The following is a 21,603-nucleotide window of genomic DNA, read 5'->3' as shown; positions in this document are numbered from 1 at the left end:
GAAGATGTGAAAACTCCTGCAGTTACTAAATGTGAACTAGTGAGAGATACCAGGCTTGTCCAAACCCAGAAATTTCTACTGATTTCTACTCTTTGGCACAGTTTGCATGCTACCTCGTGGCACAAGCACCTTGGGGTACCTCCACCAGGTGTTTGCTGTAGGTAGGGGAATGCCCTGAAAAGCTGCCCAAACAAGTGCTCTGCACATGGCACTTTTGAAGGTATATTATGCTCTATTATTCATGTTAGCGTGTTGCTGCTAGCTGATTATTAGCTCTGGTCTGCCACTGATGAACCCAAGGCGGTGCACGGGGAGATGCTCTTTTCCCAGGGATTTGGCAGGTTATCTGACCCAATCCCTAGGACAGAAATAATACGCAAAATTGTCTCAGCCTTAGGGCGGTTCTGAGGAGTTTGCTTTCCTTTTGTTGCCTTAAAGCAGAAAGGTGATGTATAAAATTTTGCCAGGCACCTTATTTCTACTAGGAGGCGCTCTTTGACCTGGGATTGGATGGGCCTCTCCACCCGCTTTCAGATGCATCCTCAGTTTGTGTTGTCCTTGTAGGGCTGTGCGTACCTTAGCTTAAAACACCTCACAGCCCAGGGAATCATGGTGCGCCTCGGACTCAGATGCTGAGGCCATTCCCTCTTCCCAATTTAGGAAAGTGCTGTTTATCAGGGTTCCAAATTTATAGGTAATTTGGTGGCTCATCTCTGTTTGCAGAAGTAAGTGCAAGAGGCAAAGGCATTCCATGTAAATTTAAAATCAATGTGTTAGACCAGTAAGCAGAATGAAGTCCAATAATGAATTATTCAATATTCCATGCAAAAGTTCCTGTAGTGAGGTATTTTTGGTTTTTTTTAGCTTAAAGGATACTCATCGCATACACACTAGATTTAAATAATCTGCAAAAGCTTTTTTTCTTTGTGTATGTGGGACAAAGGCTTGCAGTTGTCCCACTCTCAGTGAGAGTCCTGCATGTGCCTTTTGCTGGCTTTGAGCCTCAGTATGAAAAATGTCCAGACCATTTCCAAATTCAAGAAATATTTGTAGCTACAGTTTATGGTTTATCCACCATACAGTTAGATTTATTTGAGATTATTTGGTTTTGTATGATTCACACTCAGTATTTTTTATTGCTGCATTGTGTTTCTTGTGGTCTGTAAACCAATGGATTGTAGTTTCTGGAAGGCTGTGCAGTGATCTGAAAGGTGCTGCTAGTCCCACAAGGCCAAAGACTTGAAGAGCTTAGCACAGGGTGCCTTTATTTCCACACGCTGTTAGACCTCTGTATTCTTGCTCCTGGCCACGCTAACTCCACAGTGGGCTTAGCTCCCTCCAGCTGGTTTCGTGATCCGCCTCCTTTCTCCAATGTCCTCAGCTGCACATCCCTGCAGAGAGAGACTAGGAGGACAGTGAAGGCTCTTTTATTGACAGGTCAGAGCACGGCTCAGTTTTGCAGTCCCACGGACTACCTCACTTCAGCAGAGACTGTAGCGGCATGCCCTCGGGAGCACTGATTTGTGGCGGCCCTTTCACTCTGGAAGAAAAGAAGGCACGTTTGGGCTGATGGACAGAAGAGCAGGGAGCCTGACAGTCCCGATCCCCACCGGGCTGTCCCTTCATCCGCTGCCACCCACAGATGGGGAATTACAGGCGGCAGAGAGGGACGTCCCCCGCCTCTCTCAGCAGACTCTGTGTGCAGGGCAGGATGGAGCTGACTCACTGTGCCTTCTCGACATCCTCGATACCCTCAGGCAGGTGCGCGTTGAGCGTCTCCGGGAGCAGGAAGGCCACCGAGCCGCAGCACACTGCTACACCACAGTACGTCACCTCGGGCAGAGACCTCCACACCTCATCCAGCAGAAACACAAGTGGGGCCAAAGCCCCGCCGAGGCGTGCCACGAAGGAGGTGTACCCCATCCCATTCTGCCTGGAAAGGTAGGGCACCGTGGTGGTGCAGAACACCATGAGAAAGAGATGGGTACTTCTTTCATATCAGACCTTGGGAAAAAGTGCAGACCCTCTTCCCCTTCCCCCTATTTTTCTATAAGTGCTGAGGCTTTTTTCCCCCCAGGTTTTTCCTCTGCCAGGTTTTTTCTAGGTTGTTTTTTTTCTTTCTTCATATCTCCCTACAATGGTAATATTTCCCAGAGAGCAACTGTAACTGCTGTGAGAAATAGATTTATGTCTATTATGAGAAAGAAGCTGCAGTTCCACACTAAAAATATCTGCTCTAAAGTTGTTTCCACTTTAAATGTCTAAAACCCCAAGTGCATTTTCTACCCATCCCGTAGTAGGTCTTCCAATCTGCTGAGAGCAAACCTAAGTCCCTCCTTCTCCCAGGTACTTCTAGGCAGGTGGCATGCACTGGAGATACCTGTGAGCACCTTTGGTCCTGCTGTAGATATAAGCCCAGGAGGGCTTGGAGAGGAGGCCAAAAATAAGACCTGGGACCTATTCCAGTTACTAATTTCCAGGGGATGGGTGGCATTTCACACTGACAACAAGGATGCCAGGACCTACTTGTGCATATGCAGAGTAAGTACTGCAGAAGGAACCAATGTTTTTGTCTTTATCTGTCAATGTCTTTGAGCATGTAAAAATACAAACCAATCTGAGAAGAAAAGTAGCAGATTGGTGTGCCCACTTCGGTTTAAATATGCATCATTCCCCACATGCAACAGACCAGTGAAAGTTAAAGGACTAAATGGCAGAGAAGGGTACTCTGGGCAGGGAGGGACAGGGGTGAAGTAAGCCACAAGGCCTGCTGTGATCCGTTAGGGCTTTTTGAGACTTTCACAAAGAAATCAGTGAGGTGATTCCCTCCACCAGTCTCAGCTATATCCCAAACTATGCTGATGCTAAATCTGGTTTTATGTCACCATTACCCAGATATTTCAAATAACCTCTCTTTTTCCTCCTGAAAGTCCCTGCTTTAATATCATCTGATGTCCAGAAGACTGTCAAACATGTAGTAGTACGTGTCCCTTATAAAACTTGGTATTTCAATTGATTATTTTTGGGGTCTTTTAACAGTTATTGGCAGATTATCACAGGGAACTAAGACTTTACTAAGCACAGATGCCTTATGGAGTTCAAAAATCTTCCCACACAGAATACTCCTCACCTTTCGATACATCTCCCTATCAACATAACCTAACCACATGTAACCCAGGTAAAAAAGGGTAGCTTTCTGCCCCTTTCTTGTGAGTATGTGTAATTGCTAGAACCTGCTACTTCTAGAGGCAAGGCGTCAGTCCTGCAGTCTAGCCAACAGCACGTCCTGCTTTGCTGATGTCGAAGACCTGAGGGTGACATCCCACCGAGGCTCTGGTTGTGCATGCAGGAGAGTGGCATGTCTTACCTCAGTACGGTTGGGTAGAGCTCAGAGGTGTACAAGAAGACAGCAGTGAATGCAGCTTCTGAGAAACCTTTGCCCATAATGGCTACTACAGAGCGCAAGGAGGTGAAGGCTAGGAGGAAAGAAAAGACATTTATGACAATGGTCAAAGAGCAGCCTCTAGGAAGAAGGTTCTTGTGGCCTCAGGTACAAGAAGGAAGAAGATTCAATGCTCCTACAGACAAAACAGGGAGCTTTGTAGCCCTGGAGCTGCTGTCTCCAAAGTCTGGATCAGTAAGTTTGGTAAGTATTAGCCCGAGTGGGAGCTGAACTGATGCAAGGATAGGTCCTGATATTTCCCATTGGACAATGTCTATAATAAAGATAGGCACTTCACCTTGCCATCACTGGACCCTTACTAGCCGCTTCACAGTGACTGGAGACCATCTGTTGCCACCACATATTAGGGCTAGCCCACATTAGCAACCTTGTCCCACACATGCCCTTTAGGTGGAGGACATCTCTATACAGAATTGCCTGTGGACAAGATCTATGGTTCTCCTTCTCTAGCACTGTACAGAATGCAAACCTCCCCTTTAGCAAGTACTGCATATAGCAGAGGAGCGTCTCACGCTTGGGAATGATGACGTTGGCTCCGATGCATAGTCCAGTCAGGATGAGTGCCCACGCCTGACTCTGCCGTCGTCCAGCTCGATTCATCACCACATACATGATCATCTTGGCTGGAATCTCAATGACCCCAAAGACGAACTGGGAGAGATACATGTTGAGCCCAAAGCCAGTTAGGTTCATGCTCATGCCATAATAAGAGAAGGCAACACCAAACCTGCAAGGAGTGTGTGGAGAAGGGGATTAGGGAAATCCAGCCGGCGAACTGCAGGACAAATCCCCTGTGTGAAGTGGCACTGCTTACCATACAGCCCCAGAACAGAGAGAGATCTTCCGCAGGACTGGTGTCCTGAACAAGCTGATGTAGGAGTAGCTCCCTCCTGGCTTTTTGTCTGTTGCCATCCTTCTAAGGGCCTGGGAGAGGTGGAAAGAAGGAAATAGCTCAGCTGCTGTACTTTTAGGATCCAGACACGAAACCCTAGACAGGCTGGGGCCTTTGCCCTTCCCAGCTCCAGCTCCGCCTTGGATTTTCCATACGTTGCCATTGCAGGACAATTCTCTGGGCATACGTTGTCAGAGGCACGTCTTCCTACAACTTTATAGATTGCCTACCATTTTAGACTTCTTTTTCTTTCCATGGCCCCTTCTTCCCTCTTACCTACATACCCCATGTGGCAGAAAGGGTTGCAGAAAAATGGCAGACCTTGGTGTTAGCAAAGTCAGTGTTCCCCATGTTGTTGCCTGCTGTTGTGTCAGGTCTCAGACAGGAACAAACAGTGAGCTGCATGCTTTATTCTCATTAATGCATTTATATAAAGTGTGATTATTTATACATCTGTTTATAAATATGGAATATATAAAAAAGTCAGGCACTGAGAAGTGAGCCCTGCCCATAAGGAAGAAGAGAGTGCTTATTCACAAAGTCTTTTAGCGATTGATTGACGGTAAGTACCAGGAGAGTTGGTAAGTTCTACTCCCTGGCTGAGATGCGAGAGATTCACACAACTACAGGTCTGCAATGCAGCTATACCTAAGCTAGTTGCCATAGGCTCACTGTGTAGTTAATGGAGATCTCCAGTGGAAGTGATGGAGTCATTTTATCCTAGAGCAAACAACCGCATTTGGTCAGAAGAATCATGTGCTAGCCTCCATCGGCTATTCATTAGACTGCAGACTGTACAGGAGACTGCAGACAGTGATGATGTGGACACCTAATGTTGGGAGAGATTAATTCCTCTCAGGACAGCCTTGCTTCACCATGTCCAAAAATCATCAGCAGATGCAGGGTAGGACAGTTAAAACTGATTAGGTTATGAATCACAGGAAACCTTGAGGAGAGAGTCTGGTTAACTAGTTACATGTATTCTCAAATCAATATCCTCTTCAGAGAAAGCAAAGCCTCGGCTAAAGCTTTTGCACAAATACTTAATCCCAGCCACAGAGCCGCATAGGGAACCTACAACTTAGATGGATGAAGAGGGCCTCCAGCATCTTGGACCAGAGGATCATCTTCTCCAGTGCCTTGTCTCCAACAGCGTCCTGCAGTGGAACCTACAGAAGAGCTGGGCAAGCATGTAGAGATATTCCCCTAGAAATGTCACCACCTCCAGCCCTTCAGGGACTTTCTGAACCAGACAGGGTGTCTGTCTGTTTAGCACCTTGATGATCCTTTCCCACACTATCTAGTGGTTTGTTGAACCCATGTTTTTCTTTTATTTCCGTACACCCATCTCTGGATCTGGTAACTTTTGTTAATACTGCAGTATGGCAAGTAAGTTATTTTTTTAAACTTTTACCTTTTTTTTTTTAACCTTTTTCACAGACAAATAATAAGTCTTTTCATCCAAATGCATAGGATGAATCATAGCACTGATAACAGACTACTTCTGCAATGCTGAGAATTTCAATATTAGCTTCAAGTTACCCTGATGGCAGTCTGTCCTCTCTTTAAGTTGCATGATTTGCTATTAAAATGGGTAACGTAAGACATTAACATGGAAAACATCTTCCAGTATGTATTGCTAGCCAGATTTCTTGGCATGTGGAAGGACAACTGGGAGAGCCAGAACAGCGAGAACCCCAAGAAACTTAAAATGCACATAATTCAGTGATGACTGGGGAGGGAGGAGGGTGAGGGAATCTGCAGGCCTACAGCATCACCTACAATTGACATGGTGCTGAACAGTTATGAGGGCTGGGGACTTGCAGAAATATCTAATAAAGGAGAAATGCCAGCCCAAAGAGCTCTCTGGTTAAAAGAATTGCACAAAATGAAAGAAAGCGTTAGGAAAGGGAAGAGGATAGCTGTAAGTAACAGCATGTTTCACTAGGGAAGAGCTAAGATTTTATTTCTAATTGCTTACTATTCTTTGCAGTTTTTGGATGAGTGATAAAGCTTTTCATACTGAAGAAAGAATTTCACACTGGGAAATTCCTTAATCAGTTCTATAAGACAATGCTATTAAACCTGAGAGTACGTCACTAACATGCTGGCAATTATCCAGAGATTATACGTCTTTCAAAGTTCAGTCTTCTGAACTAAGGAAAATCAGTTGTTACCTTAATAAGCCATCAAAACACACTGATGCACAGTCAAGTCAATTAAGCAAACTAGAATCGGGCAGTTCTGTGTTGCCTGCATGTTTGGATATGGACAAGAGAAAACAAGCACGTCCCTATAAACCTCATGAATCCAGCAAGGTGTCACAGCTGCAAGCTTTTCTTGATCGTGGTCCAGTGGTCACAGTATGGTGTGACTTGGTACAAGGCTGTGATGGTGGGGAAGCCCCAGCTACATTTCCTAATGCTAAGAATGGTATGAGGGTGCAAGCCCATGCCCTTCCTGGTGAAACACTGCACTCTGAAATACAGAGTCATTAGCCAAGGCTGAATGAAAGAGGCTATAACTTGTTATTTTTACATATTTAGTCAGAGCTACTGGCTTGATTAAAGGCAAGGAAGGGTCACACTCAACTCCTGTCTGCCACAACCAGTAAATTCGTAATTTCTCACATGATTAAACAACATGTTTCTGTTGTAAATCAAAAGGGCTAATCACCTTTTCAACAGATACTAAGAAAGTGCTTTTAAAAAATGTCACGCTGGCCAGGATAAGACAGTGGCATGGTTGCAGGAGCACTGGGTGCAGAGATGCAGCTGGACCATGACAGCAAAGCACAAGCCTCCTGTGCTGGTGCCAGGGATTTCCCATCTTCCTCTTTTGGTAAGAGGAAAACCAATGGACTTTAAAGGAAAGATTGATGTTTAATGAACCACAAACTTCCGTACCCACTGGATTTCACAGCTAAGCTTTGTTGCTCTTGAGAAGGTTGAGACAAACCATGTGGACCAAATTAGTCAGAGGTTACAGACCTGCAGCCATCCAAGCCTGGCTGTGAAGGGTTGTTGTGAGCACTGACTGTGCTCTGGTGTCTCCCCAGAGGGAGACACCAGCTTCTGCCTGGCCCTTGAGTCCTCCCTAGAGCTGAGACATCACTTGCACTTATCAACATCCCCTGGAGCCACCAGCATGTCCTTAAGTAAGCGTCATGGACCAAGGTCTCAACATTTGTGAGTCTGAATGCAAAAATAAATTTTTAAGATAGAACTGAACACAAGGTGAAGATCTCCAGATCAGCCTCATAGCTTGAGCTTTGGAGTTGAAAAGAGGTGGCTATTTTTTAGGGTTCTCTTTCCCTTTTATTTGTTCAGTCATCTAGCTGAGCTTCTTCACTCTATCCTTTACACCTCTGGGGTCAAGCAAAAATGGATTCAAACCAGTGAGTACATGCCTACTTTGCCCAATGTCTCACCCATGCCACATTCCTTTAAAACTGCTGGCAGAGCCATGATTGACTTGAGAGCAGAGCTTTAGCCAGGGGAAAAAGTTGATTATGCCAAATGTTCTTTACACCCACATTCACCACTGGGGCACTATGGCTGACAATCTCCCGGTTTCCCATGTACACTTAACGCAGCCTGAGGTGGACTAGCCTTTACATTTTTGGATAACACTACATGCAGTATCTCAAGTGCAGTATGAGAGAAAATATGCTGTCTACATGCTATTAATGTGTGTCTGCTTTCTGCTAGCACTCTACCAACACTTGGCAAACACTACGGCAACCAAGGCAAACACTAAGCTGCACAAATTGCTCATGCACCTGCATGCTCTCCTCTCTGTTACGGGAGTGATGCCTCTGCCTTACTTTTTCAGGCTGTGCTTCTCTCTCGCTGCGTATTTAGTCCAGTGTCCAGTGCATTGAGGCTTCTTGTCATGGCAATAATGAATGGAAAGACACTCCACCTAATGAAGGGGGTTTCTGGCCTTATGGGAGCTGAGCTGCTGCTTTATCTTTAGGAGTGGATGTAGCTGCTTTCTAGAGTAAAACGGAGCACGGCACCCTGTGGACCACAGTGCCTCACAAATCACACTGCAGGCTGAGCATTGCTTCAGCTATCAAATAGAAGTAAAACAGAGAGAGAGAAAATGGGAGAGGAAGAATGTGTGTCTGGATCTTCAGTTTCTCACCTCTGGTGAGACAGCAAAGTCTTTCCTTCCATTCATTCTTGCACATCTAAGCAGATGCCTGTGAGCTTGTTTCACTTTGCCATTGGCTATGAGCCACCGGGCAGACTCTGGGACCCACCTGGTGCGAGGAGAGAAGACAGTGTTCCTGTTGGTGCTCCATGTTTTCCACCCCACACACATGGCCCTGGCCACAGAGACGGGGTCTTCTCAATGGGACTTCAACATCAGCTAAAAATAGCAACTGTGGTGCATGAGGATAAGAGTAATGGGACACCCTTGTTATACATACATGCTGTTCTACTCTTAAGGGAGTACAGTCTGCTAATTGAAGTATGTCTAGCCAAAATTTTTATCATGTGATCTTTGATCAATGCTTGAATTTTCTGAGCTGGTTGAAGTTTCAAACTCTCATCAATTAAAATTGTCCCCAGAGAGTTTATATTTACAGACTCATGCTTTTTGGGACTCTTTAAACTTTGAAATTGTAGGGTGTAAAAAATTACTATGCAGAAAGGATTTAGTGGGCTCTATACTTACTCTGTTAATTGCTAAAATTATTTGTTTTTCGCAATAATCAAAGCCTTCTGCACAAGACAGTCAACTGGGGTCTAAATCATTGTGGCTGTGGCCCCCAGTGAAGTATCCAAGCTAGTCATTGAGCGACAAGGGATACTGTACTGCTGTAGAGCTAATTAGAAACTCTGAGAGGTCTGCTTAGCAGACCTGTGTAGGGTAGGAGTCCTGTGACTCTTATTTTTCTGTCTGTTCCAGCAAAAGATCCAGCACTTGTCATAAACTAGCATCTGCAACTCCCTCTTCTTGGACTTCTCTCTGATCTTGCATCTGGTTGCAATTCATGGCTACATGGCCCTGTTTGGCCCAGAGCTTCCCAGGCCACAGTGCAGCCCATCTGGCCTAGAGGGTACATGGTGTTTTGTGGGTCTGCATAGTGGACAGGGTCCAGAAGACATTGGAAATACCCCACAGTGGCTACATTCTGCTAGAGCAGCCAACACCTACCTCCTGCTGCTCAAATGTGTCCCCTGAGAGAAGCAGAAAACAGAATCTGCTGTTCGCATGGAGACTTTCAGCTGAGCATCCTGTGCAGTCAGTGGGAAGACTTACAACCCTGAAGAAGGATGTGGCTATGAGGTCTACTGAGGTCACACAGTTGTCAAAAACCTCTCTTTGGAGTCTCCCACTGAAGCGGTCCGAGACCAGTTCCCTGTAAGCTGTTGGTGATTAATGTGCCCTAAATCAGGTTACAAAAAACCTAATGAGCAACTGCTGTCACTATTCAAGCAGTAGCTGAAAAGGATGTGTAGAGCAAAAACATTTGCAGAACTGGTCTTCTGGAAAGTTTTCAATTCCTTCCTATAAGCTTGTAACCCAGTGCACCTTGGGAAATATAAAGAGTGAAAGATGGCATTTTGCACTCACTGCCACCATCTCCAGAGTATAATATTATGTCTTTTGGTTGTCTAATGTCTCAACTGAGTTCTGACATTGTGTCAACAATATCTACAGAGTGTGCTAAATTAGATTTTGATTCCATACTTCAGGGACTTTTAATTATCCAACAATCACTGACCTCTTGGTTGCTTGAATTTTGATTGGACTACAGTATAATTTGTTGGAGAACTAATCTCCATAAAAGGCATTAACATAAGAGAAAAAAAATCAGCTATCATGGAAAGGGTGGGTCCAAATGTATCTGAATTTCAGCACTTCCCAGGACTCAATTGTTTATGGCTGGTTGTCCTAGAGAAAGAGCAAGACAACTCAAACTAAAAAAGTCAGCAGAACACATATTGCAGTTGTGCTGGACTTGATCAGCGAAATATCAGATGTTACTCTTTGCCAGAAAACCCTTATCACCAGCAAAACAGTACATCTTTTCTGAGCCATTGATTAACAACAGCATCAGTTTATACCCCATTTTTCATAAGTATTATTTGAGATTTTTCTGCTCAGTCTGTGCAGCTATTTAATCTACTGCTTCAAGCTGATGGACAGACATAGTAAGCAAGCAAACCATAGTCTCTAGAAGCCTCTTTGATGGCAGCTGAAAGGCACTTTAGCATTTGGATATCACTTTCTGCTCAGCGATTATGCATATAATCTTGGGGCCCATGTGTCTAACAATCAGAGCTTATTCTGTGTGGTTTCCAGCTAGAGCTCCCCGTCACCCCTGAGAGACACGTCTGTGATTTCTGCAGTGTGGTCCAGCACCACACCAATGTCCAAGAGGAACTAAACAACCACCCTAAGGTGGAGGAGACCCAGACACCCATTTCTGCATGTTTTCAGTGGGGCAGTTGTGGGAATGCCTGCTTGCTTATTTCAACACAGGACTTTTGTCCAGCCAGTAAATGGAGCTGCTTATTCAAAGGACTGTTTTGGATCATCGAATAGGTTGATCCAATACACTTCACATTACAGTCACAGTATCAGTGAATCAACCCTGTATTCTGGTCTGTTTTACTACATGAAAAAAAGAAGGAAAATGAGTTTCTTTGATTAAATGAACCATCTTTCATTTTAAGGCTTAAGAGATGTCAGGTATTTCTTAAATAAGGCTACAGGAGGGAAATAGCCCACAGAGGCAGATGTATTTGACCCATCAGGATGGTTACACAGCTGAGAAAGGCCATGGGAAGTGCAGAGATAAATGAACCTGACCTAGCCTGCAGATGTCATTGGCTCATATGGAAAAATTGGTACCAGAGGTATCCTCCTCAATGAGGTGGGGACAGAGGATGGATAAATTACTTATCCTGAGTCTACCAGGGATTAAAGCCAGGGATCTGGTCTGGCCCTACCTCCCTTTATTGGCATCTCTTTGCTTGCTCTGAGCCACGTCTGACAGTGCTTGCAGCACCAAATCCTGCTCCTTTGCGCTGCAACTTGTCCCCCAAATGTCTGGCCTCAGCCCCAGTCCTGCCTCCTCTTTGTCCCCAAAGCCGTGGTGCGACCTTGGCTCCTGGCCTTGTCGGAGGTGGGGAGAGATGAAACCCAGGCCACTCAGTTTTCAAGAGCTGCCATGCCTGGGCAATCCGAGTGCAGGACACAGATGAGTCCTGCTCCTCTTTGGATTGCTGGAGCCAGTCCTAGGATCAGTGTTGCAACATTTGCCACGCTTACAGAGCAGAGGAGGCAAATCACAGCCCACTCCCAGCCCCACTAGCCATCCGGCTCCAGGTCGCTGCACTCACCACAGGCAGACAATGCTCAGAAGACAAGGTCCTGTTACGGCTACTAATAGCCAGTGCCATTCCCGCACCAAGTACGCTACCATGGCCAGCAGCATGTTCCCGATGCTCCAGAAGATGCTAGTCAGGATCCCGGAGAAGGTGCGGTGCTGTATGTCCACCCACTCCATCCCTGCAAGAGGAAGGCAGCGTTCAGCTGGGACACACAGGACTTCTCCAGGAAGGGGTCTGCAGGGCTCTTTAACAAGGGCAAAGTGAGGTAATGTCCCTGGTCTTCTCCTCCAGGAGAGTTCCACTGTTTGGCCAACATCTGGCACATTTCAAACGTTCATCCACAATGCTTAACCTCTTGCAAAGATGTAAGCAACTAAAATAAAGCCTTAAAAGAAGAAATACTGGACATATAGTAAGAAACAGTGCTAAAAACACCTTAGGTGATCCTTTTCTTTTCATCCCATTCAATTGCATTCAAATGGTCATCCTGCTACAACTGCTAACAATCAGAAATGTCCCTCCCAAGCTCTACTTTGCCTTGCAGGCATCAACCTTTATAACAATAAAAAAACATAGCAGACCTTGGGATTTGTCAGGTCTTGTGTGGACTTTTCCAGTATTGAGGCCATTTTAGCTTGATTTTGGCTGTATCTGCAAAAATCTTGGAAATTTTTGCTGCACCTGTAACTTGCTCTTGGGTACAATGAGTCTTGCCTAGTATGTCCCAACTGTATCTACAAAATCATCCAGTGCTCTGCTGAGTACCCTGAAGTTTGGAGCTTGTTTTTATTATATAATTACCTGAATTCTTCGGCTTCAGTTTTGCCTAGTTCTGTATGATTTTTTTTTTGTGGTTCTTTCGCCCCACTCTTTCTAAAAATACAGATTGGGAACTTATGAAAACTGCGAGCAACCTCAAGACTGGGGAGGTAGAAACACCCTGCGAATGACACACTCCTCCTCCTCCTGCTGAGGACATGGCAACGCTGATAAATTGTCTTAACAGTGTGTTTGAAGGGTGAGAACTCAGTATCAGAGGAAAGGGGCAGATACTTTGGTCTATGGCTTTTATTGTACTACTGATGATCCTTAACAGGAATTGGGTAGCATGGATTGCAAGTGTTAATGTTGCAGCAGAAGTACTAATTAGTGGTTGTTACATTTTGAGTAGACTGTTAAAGCGTTAATTAGACTAACAGAAAATTGTAATTCTTGGGTCCTCCCAAGAGGGATGTACTTTTGGCTGCCTGTAGTGAAATTGCACACATAACTATTTCCAAACTCCTGTTCCTACTAGCTCTGCCCTGTCTGGTAGACAAGTCCCTACCTACCCACTGCCTGTCAGAAGTCCCCCTGTACAACCAGACACCCACAAGCTGCCACATACCTACCCAAAGGCAATACAATAAGGGAGACGCCGCTCAGGGCCACCCCAGTGAGGGTCCGCATGATGGCCAGCATGCTGTAGGAGACGGAGGCAGCGCTCAGCATCCCAAATATGACAGAGCACACAAGCGACAGCAGGAGCATGGCTTTCCGTCCGAACCTGCCACGAATACAGGCTGGGTTACAGTGGCTGGAAACCTGTCCCAGGAGTAGGGTTTGAAATGGGGCAAACCAGAGGCTTGAGAAGGAAAATTAAAATATTTCCCACTCTGCAAAGAGCACAAGATGCAACGCGCCAGAGAGAAGGAAACAGCTCTGGATATAACCGGTGCCACAGTGGTGCAATCCCATTCAGAGGGCCAGCCTGCCCCCATGAGCATCGAGCATGAGGCTCTCCAATGGAAAGAGCAGCACTGATCAAAACAATATATCGGGCTCCCCTTTTCAACACCATCATCAAAAGCAGTGATGTCAGCTTGAAATCCCATGCTGCTGGCTCACCCTGCTCCCTCCAATGGCTGTCCCCATGCCTGGCTCAGCATGTCCTCCTCCTGTGGATCACTCAGGACCAGCCACTGCCACCGCTCTCGAGGAGGAGAGAGAGCTGTGACACTTTCACCCCGATCCTTGGAAGAAAAACAAGGATCCCAAAGGAAAATAAGAGGAATCAAATTGTCAGCCCACATGTGCAAATAGCTCTGATGTCCTAAGGGGTCTGTGAGAAATCTGCTAGGAGGTCATTCCCCAAGGGTTTTGGAAGTTGTAGGACCATCTTACCCCGGTGCAGAGTCCTGTGTGGAGAGTGTGGAGAAATACAGAAAATCAAATACACACAAATGCACATGTATACACACACACACACACAGAGAAATATGTGTGGATGTATTTCTACACAACCTATGAAAATCTAAAAATCAAAATGGGGCACAAAGCATCAGTCTTCTGATGAACATCAGCACTGCATGTGATGAAAGCTTAGGTTCAAACTGGACTAGTAAATTAACCCTGTCAACAGGTAATGTTCAGTCTATAGGGACTGCAATCCTGGTCTGATTCTGGCATTAGGGCTCTCTTAGTGGCCACCTGAGAAGGATGGTGGCAAGGACAATTGCTCCAGAGCAAAAAGTGATATGCCGGGACATAATGCCACAATAACGTTCCTAAAAATGATCATAAATGACTTCATGCAGCAGCTAGTTAATGAATCTACTGGAGAAAAAACAACTTGTTGCTTGGGCCCAGGCAGTTTGCTGGATCTGCTTTGAAATTTAAGCAGAGCCAGCTTCCAAAAGTCATTGTAATGACTTCGTGTCTGCTGGGTCAGAAACACACCAGAGCTGGATCCGGTTTCCCAATAGGGTAACTGCCTAAGAAAGAAGATACATTTTTTAAATGAAGATTTTTCTTGAAAATACAGTGAGAAGGATATAAACCCATCAGATTCCCTGCAGGCTGCAAGGCAGCTATTTATGGACCCATTACTAGACTCTCAGCAAATGCATGCCACCTGCTAGGGAAACCAGAGGTGAGCTGGCAGGATTGAACTGCAGGCTACAGGGAGGCTGCTAGAAATAATGCTGTTAAAATTGTCTTCAAAGGGAGAGTTAGGAAAGCACAGCCTCTGAAAGATTAAATGTAGAAAATATAATAAAAAGAGCAAACTGCACAAGCATAAAAATTTTTAAAAAAGCCATTTTCATAAATATCCCAATCTGGAAGTCTGCCAAAGCATCGTACAGCCAATTCAGTACAAGGACAAGGTACAAAAGGAGTGTTTGGAAAAGAGCAGACAATAACAGAAGCTTTTTTTTTTTTTTTTTTTTGCTTATATATGTTCACAGTGAAGGTTGTTGGAGGGTTTACCAGGGTAAAATTTGTCAGTAGGGATGTTCTCAAATCCAAATGTCTGTAGAGGCTTAGAACAAAACGAACCTGAACTGTAGCAAAATGCCAGGACCAGATGGTTGTCACCCTGGAGCACTCAGATGAGATCTCTGCATTACTGTTAGCACAAAGAAGTGGGACCTCTTCTCTGTTAGAGAAAAGGAAGGTTGCTAATGGGACGTCAGCTTTTAAGGGGTCTTAGGGGAGATGGGGGGCATGACGCCTGAGGTTTAACAGATCTGCCAAATTTACTGCAAATTTACTGGATGCACTGCCCCCGCTGCCATTACATGGGCTTCAAGCCTTTTCTGATGTGACCTGCGGGCCCTGTGGCCAGGTAGCTGAGGTGGGCAGTGCACAGCCAGCTCTGCTCCAGGCTGCTCAGGAGGGCACAGCTGGCTGTCAAACCCTCGTTAGCTGCCACTTTAGCAAACTGAAGGGTCCTGGTCTGGCTAATTGGAAGTCAAGCTGTAACTTGGTCTTTTTTGTTAGCTTCTCTGAATTTTCTCCATTTCTTCTGTATCCTTTTGAGATGGGGAAGGAGGGTGAAGGGAAATCAAAACTGCACACAGTATTCAAGGTGTGGGGCCACTATGCATTTACGTGTTACTGCATAGTGATACTCTCTTTAATTTTATATTCCTTTCCTAATGATTCTTAATTTCCATTTGCTTCCCCAGCCACTACTCATTGCTGAGTGGATGTTTGCCTCGAGCTGTCTGTAATAACCCCAAAGTCTTGCTCCTGAGCAGCTATGGTCAGCTCAGAGGCCTCAATTTTAAATGAGAAGTTAGAGTTGTTTCTCTTTATTTTAGATTGATCTACCCTGAAATTTTGTCTTCTGATACTCCCATCCAGTCACAGAGCTCTTTAATCTCCTTCTGCAGTTCTCCACACTCAGATCTCATCTCTACCAGCCTGGTCACTCAGCATCACCTCTCCACTCGCTCCTTTTCCAGGTAATTTATAAATGTGCTGAAAGGCACACAAATCCAAGCACAGGTCCCCACAGGTCTCCCTCCATTGTCACAACTGAACACTTAATCTCCCCTCTCCTTCCTGGCTTTTAGTCAATTATTTAGTCATGCAGAGACCTTCCTTCTTATCCTAGGGCAGCTCAGTTTCTTTAGGAGCCTTTGGTAAGGAAACTTCTTGAAATCCGTGTAGATGGCATCTATCTCCCCTGTTCACATGCCTGTTAGCACATTCAAAGAAATCCAGTATGTTTGTAAGGCATGAATCTTTTGCAAAACCCCCGCTGATTCTTCACTAGTATGTCATATCCACCCATGTGGCCACTGACTCAATCTTTCAGAATAGTTTCTACTAATTTGCCTGGTACAGATAGATGTCAGGCTGCCTGGAACGTAGTTCCCGAGATCTTTTTTGGAAACCAGTTTAAAACTGATTTGATACATGATACCTTCCCAGCCCTCTGCTGTGGAGGTCACACAATGCCAACAGCGTTCCAGCCTTTTCATCCCAAAGGTCCTGTAGGGCTCTAGGATGACCACTCCCTGCTCCTGGCAGTTTACTGGCATTCACCTGGTGTATTTCTCTACGCCTTCTTCTATCAGCTTATTTCAAAGCTGCAGCTCCAACACCTGCCCCTACACGTTCTCCCACTGTGAGCACAAACTCATTTATGTCTCACACTACAGCCTTTTTATTTCCAGATGCTCCTTTTATGCCTTGATCTTCTACTGGCTCTTCCCCCTCACAATCCATTTGAAAAACAAATTATTTTTCATTTTGCTCTAGCAGAGACCTTCTCTTCTGCCTTATTTTGTCCTGCTCCTTTTCACGATTCTGAATTTCTTTCCCTCCCACTGTGCTATAAAGCTGTTTTAGATACAAAGCCAAGACACACAGTTCGAAGATCAACCAGGTGTCTTGGGTCCTTGTAAAAGTATACTGATATACTCATGCAATGATATGGATGTAAAAATTCCCATCTTCAGCACTAAGTCTCTGGGTGCTCCATACTGTGAAGCTGGTTCCCCTCTGCTATGCAGTGATTTTGTAGCCTGCCGTACACTAATGCTTGTTTGCTCCCAGAGGAAGGAAATCAGGAAGCGGTTTCCTGCGCAGGAAACTCAGACATTAAATAATGAACAGCGTACAGTGAATAGCACATCCTGATTGCATGCCTGCAGTATGTATTCTCTGGTAGGATTCCTGGTTCTGCTGTTTGCAAAAATATTTAATTTCTTAATTGATGCCCTTTCTAGGTTATTACTCAGATTTTTTTCAGGTTTACATTATCACATTCTAACATTTAACCAGAGAGAGCAGATTCGTTCCTGTTTTCCTCATTGCCTCAGCTCTTCCTTGAGGAATGCCTCCCTGCTTCTAATAACCTCCTTTACCCTGCTTCTCTAGTAACGATGGAGTCAGTTTTTGCTTTCTGGAAACTCTTTTTTTTTCAGCTATGTGGCATGCATTTGCTCTGAGCCCCTCACTTAGGTGTCTTTAACCAATCTTCGTATAACTTGCACGGAGTTAACTCTTTTAGCCTCTTGTTTTGGTTTTGGTTTAGCCAGCTTTCTCTTTTTTTAGGCAGTTGTCTTTTTTGAAATTGGTCTTACAGACAGTGGATTTTTTTAGTTTTTACTGTTCCTGCAGCAATGCTGACCACAGTGTTGTGGTCATTGCCGCAGTGCATCTTACTCCTAACCACGGCCAGAGCTGCTTCTCTGGTGGGCTGATAACTGGCTGATCCATGGAGCATTTAGCCCTTGCATTGCTTTCCTGTATGACTTTAGTCCAATTTTCATGTGAGAGGCTGGATTCTCCCTTTACGATTGTGTTTTCTCCTTTCTCTGTCCCTCTAATTGCCTTTTGCAGGTCACAGGTTTGTGAAGTTCTCGTCATGAAATTGAAGCCTTGGAGGAACAGCCTGAAAGGGGTCAAACCTGTCTGAAAGGTATCCGAATACCACAGCCCCCATCGTAACGCCAATGAAGAAGAAGGTTGCAGTCGCCTGGTTCAGTCCACGCTGCTCGCACACGAGGTCCCACTGAAACACAAGGCCAAAATGACACTTAGTGCCCAGTTGCCTTTTCACACCCCTTCCTTCCAGTGGTCAGCCATCGTGTCTTGCAATTTATATCAGCCGAATCTCATTGAGGGGTAGAATCCTGCACTAAACTGCACATAGGACAGTGCCGGAGTCCTGAAAAATGTAAAGCTGCATCTTACAAAACTCAGAGGCCTCCCAGTTATCTATCCCCACTGTGACAGCCTCTCTGTGGACACTTGTTGGGCATCAGAAAGCTTTCCTGGGTACCACTCATCATGGAAAGATCCTCTTTTTCCTCTCCTGACCCCTGTGATAGCTGCTCTCAGGGTGCATGTCTCCCCTAGCTCCTTCTGCCACGCTCCTGGGATTGCCCTGGTGAGATGGGCATTTGCAGGGTGCCGCACTGCAGTGAGCTTAAGGCGTGCCTCAACCTTCATTAGGGAATGTCGTGTTGATATCCAGTTACTGTTGCCCTGACCAATTTCCTTTGAAGTTGTCTGTGCCAGGGACGAAGGATGGCAGAGGGGGTGCCAGACCAAATACTTGCTCCTGATGCTAACTTACTGATTTGTTACTGAGAAGTTGGTCTAGACATTCTTCCTAATTAAGTTAATGAGCATCATTTTAGTTTCTTGGAGGTGCAGATGTTGCTAATCATTACAGAAAGCTGGGCGCAAGCTGCAGAGTTAATTTTCTGTGTGTGCAAACTCGGCAAAACTTAATTTAATCATCAACCCAGCCTTGCAGCCTCTCTGACAAGGCCAGCCAGACCTTGAGCAACCTTTCTTGCTGCAAGAGCAAAAGACTCCAGAGAAAGCCCCGGCCCCTTGGACATGTCCCGAGGCCACTGCACCGTGGGTGCAGCATCATGAGGCTCCATGCTCAGCATCCGTGCTGCAGAGCACCTCCCCTGCCTTCTCCCCAGAGGGTGCTTTGCACCTTTCTCCCTGAAGCAGTGCAGAAATCAGGTACAGACCTGGTGCACATCTGACCCTCACCTCTGTGCCTGCCAAAACCAGAGGTGGTTGGATGGGGGGGAGGAGGCACCAGCTCTAGGTTAAAACTTGGCCCTGTTCTCACTGACACAGTCAGCTGCTATAGTTTCAAACCCAACCATGCCCCTTTTGTCTGACCAAGTTGTCCCCTTCTCTAAGACCTCCTGTGCTTTGGGCCACCTTTCAAGCAAGGTAAAGCATTAACACGCAGAGGTATCACTGTTAGCCTTAGCAAAGCATTTCAGAAGGCAAGTGGTTAATGTTTGATGGGCAGGGACCTTGGGCAGGCTCAAGGTTATGGCTGGCCAGCATGCTGCATCTCAGCGGGAGGCCCTTGGAAAGCACATTTGGCTTGAAGCAGGAGACACTGGTGGTAAGAGAAGAGAGGCAGCGTGATCCTGGGGAGAAGAGGGGGAAGCCGGAGGGCAGTGAGGAGGGGTGGCCAAGGGAATAGAAGTTACAAAGTGTTTGGAAAATCAAGAAAGCAATTCATGGGCTCAAATGAAATCCTGATGGGGTGTAATCCTGTGCAAATGCCATGTGGCCCAAGCAGAGAAAATCCTATGTGTGTCTTCCTCCTGCCCCTCCAATCTCTCAATCACCTGCAGAAATTAAGATGCGTATAACAAGAAATGTTGGCTTCTAAATATCAATCTAAGCAAGATGCTTGTAATAATAATAAAAAATGGTGGCTTCTAACTCTGAGCTTCAGAGAGCTTCCTCATCCCAGGAAATCTTCTCTAAACAAATCATTTCCACTGGTTAAAATGCAAAGATTCCCCTCTGACTCTGTGCACCCAGCGAACACTTCTCCATCTGCTCCTCAAAACACTGAGCTAATTTCATTTTTGGCTAGATCACAGGCCAGGCGTTACCTGGGTGGAGATGGTGGAGGTGAACTGTGAGTGGTCATAGACCCATCCGTGCTGGCAGTGCTGGATGATGGAGTTGTTTTCTGGTTGCAGAGAGGAATTGAGCAGCAGGTGAAACTGAGGCTGCGAGAACATCTCACAGGACCTGAAAGTGCCATCGGGCTCCCGGGGGATGCTGATGAGCAGAACTTCTTCCATGGTGAGATTCACAAATGCCTCTTGGTGTGGAATTGCACAGTGATGAGAGGGCGTAGCAGCAAGAAAATTGTGCAGCAGGAAATGCATGGGGAGGTTGATTCTTGGGAGGCAGAGGATAAACAAAATCAAAATCTGGAATCTGCCAAAGCCACCAATTTCCAGCAAGAGATCCTCAAATTTCATCTTTTCTATGGAGTTTGCTCATTCAGAGCAGCTACGTACCAAGGAGCAGCAACATGAGCTTGAAAAGCTGCCTCTGTCCTTGGAGCTCAACTTCCCATGGCTTTTCATACAGCCACTTCACTGGACTTTGAGACCTTGCTGAAAGGTTGCAAAAGTCACAGTGAAACTCTCCATTTGGGGTAGAGCCAAAAAAATTATCCTGTGTGCACTCAACAGATCTGTTTCAAGTGGACCCAGCACAAGGCGTCTTCTCTTTTTAGAGTCCTTTTCTCCTGTTGAGGTATTTGAGAGGGAGAGCCACATTAGGAAAGGAGGCTGGGGCAAGAGTGTTGTGAAAGCACTGTCGTTTCTAGTGTGTGGGTACCGTGCAGCATCTCAGGTACTGCAAGAAACTCTGTCTAGTGTGAGCTGATCACCAGCCAGCCCAGCTGGATAACAAAACAGGCCCCCAGAAGAGAGGGGGTGACCCACTGTGTAGGCATGCCCAGGGGCACGACAGCTTGGTTGCTGTGCATCAGCTAAGTGTTTTTTAGTATGGCTTGTGTCAAGTCATGACCTGGGAGCAGGGAGTATGGAGAGGGTGAGAGGCTGCCGAGAAGAGAAGAGAAGAGAAAAGAGAAGAGAAGAGAAGAGAAGAGAAGAGAAGAGAAGAGAAGAGAAGAGAAGAGAAGAGAAGAGAAGAGAAGAGAAGAGAAGAGAAGAGAAGAGAAGAGAAGAGAAGAGAAGAGGTCTCTGGATGGATGCAAACAGGGAGGTGAGCACTCTGGGGAGAAAGGGTGGGCTACAGGTGAGGGCCACCTGCTCACCAGTGTCCTCCAAAGGATGGAAAAAGTGAAAATGTTTCCCCACAAAGTCCCTTTTTCCACCTGGGAAAGTGCTTTTCCAGGACACATGCAAGGAAGTGATGAGAGCTGCAGTGCCGGCACGTAGAGAGGCTGCACCTGGCGTGAGAGGGGCCATGACATACTCCCGCAAGGTCACAGCTACATGCTGGTGTGCTCTGGGGGACCGATGCGACAGCCAAAGGAGTGAGTGGGCAGCCCCTGACAGGGCCACAGGTACTGCTGCCACCACTGCACGGGCCTTGCACCATGGTTCTTCCACTGCCTGCTTCAGGGAGCGGTTTCCTGGAAGAGGTGGGTCTTTAATGTGAATTTCCACTCTTCTTATGCTCTTAACCAAGAAAATGAGCTCTTTATTCAGCTGGAGCCACTGAAGAACAAGAATGGACGGTGCATCTGAGAGGCTGAAAGGTGGCTGGTCATCAAAGGTGTGTAACACACAGTTGTATATCACACAGCTGCTGGGCAAAAGCTTTGACCCCAGGGTGGCAGGGAGCAGAAAAATTGCTGA

At 45.9% G+C, this 21,603-nt stretch overlaps 1 protein-coding gene across 3 annotated transcripts; it reads right to left on the bottom strand.

Moving 5' to 3' along the window:
• Positions 1-1,059: 1,059 nt before the first annotated feature.
• Positions 1,060-20,358, bottom strand: SLC22A7 (solute carrier family 22 member 7). 3 transcript variants are annotated; one of them, XM_076334825.1, is made up of 11 exons: positions 19,873-20,358; positions 17,896-17,999; positions 13,102-13,256; positions 11,720-11,888; positions 8,505-8,622; positions 4,278-4,387; positions 3,976-4,190; positions 3,368-3,476; positions 1,727-1,933; positions 1,476-1,540; positions 1,060-1,391 (listed from the first exon to the last, which is right to left on the bottom strand). In XM_076334825.1, exons 1-10 carry the CDS (start codon positions 20,248-20,250, stop codon positions 1,477-1,479), a joined length of 1,629 nt encoding a protein of 542 aa, XP_076190940.1. In that variant the 5' UTR covers positions 20,251-20,358; the 3' UTR covers positions 1,060-1,391; position 1,476. The 3 variants fall into 3 exon arrangements, with proteins under 3 accessions (XP_076190940.1, XP_076190942.1, XP_076190941.1); XM_076334827.1 differs by having other exon boundaries at positions 1,060-1,540; positions 19,873-20,167; positions 20,290-20,358; XM_076334826.1 differs by having other exon boundaries at positions 1,060-1,540; positions 13,102-13,172.
• Between the last annotated feature and the right edge of the window lie 1,245 nt (positions 20,359-21,603).

Source organism: Aptenodytes patagonicus, chromosome 3, assembly GCF_965638725.1.
Source record: "Aptenodytes patagonicus chromosome 3, bAptPat1.pri.cur, whole genome shotgun sequence".
Lineage (NCBI taxonomy): Eukaryota > Metazoa > Chordata > Aves > Sphenisciformes > Spheniscidae > Aptenodytes > Aptenodytes patagonicus.
The sequence above is the reverse complement of the archived record's forward strand: the minus strand, read 5'-3'. Positions and strand labels throughout refer to the sequence as shown.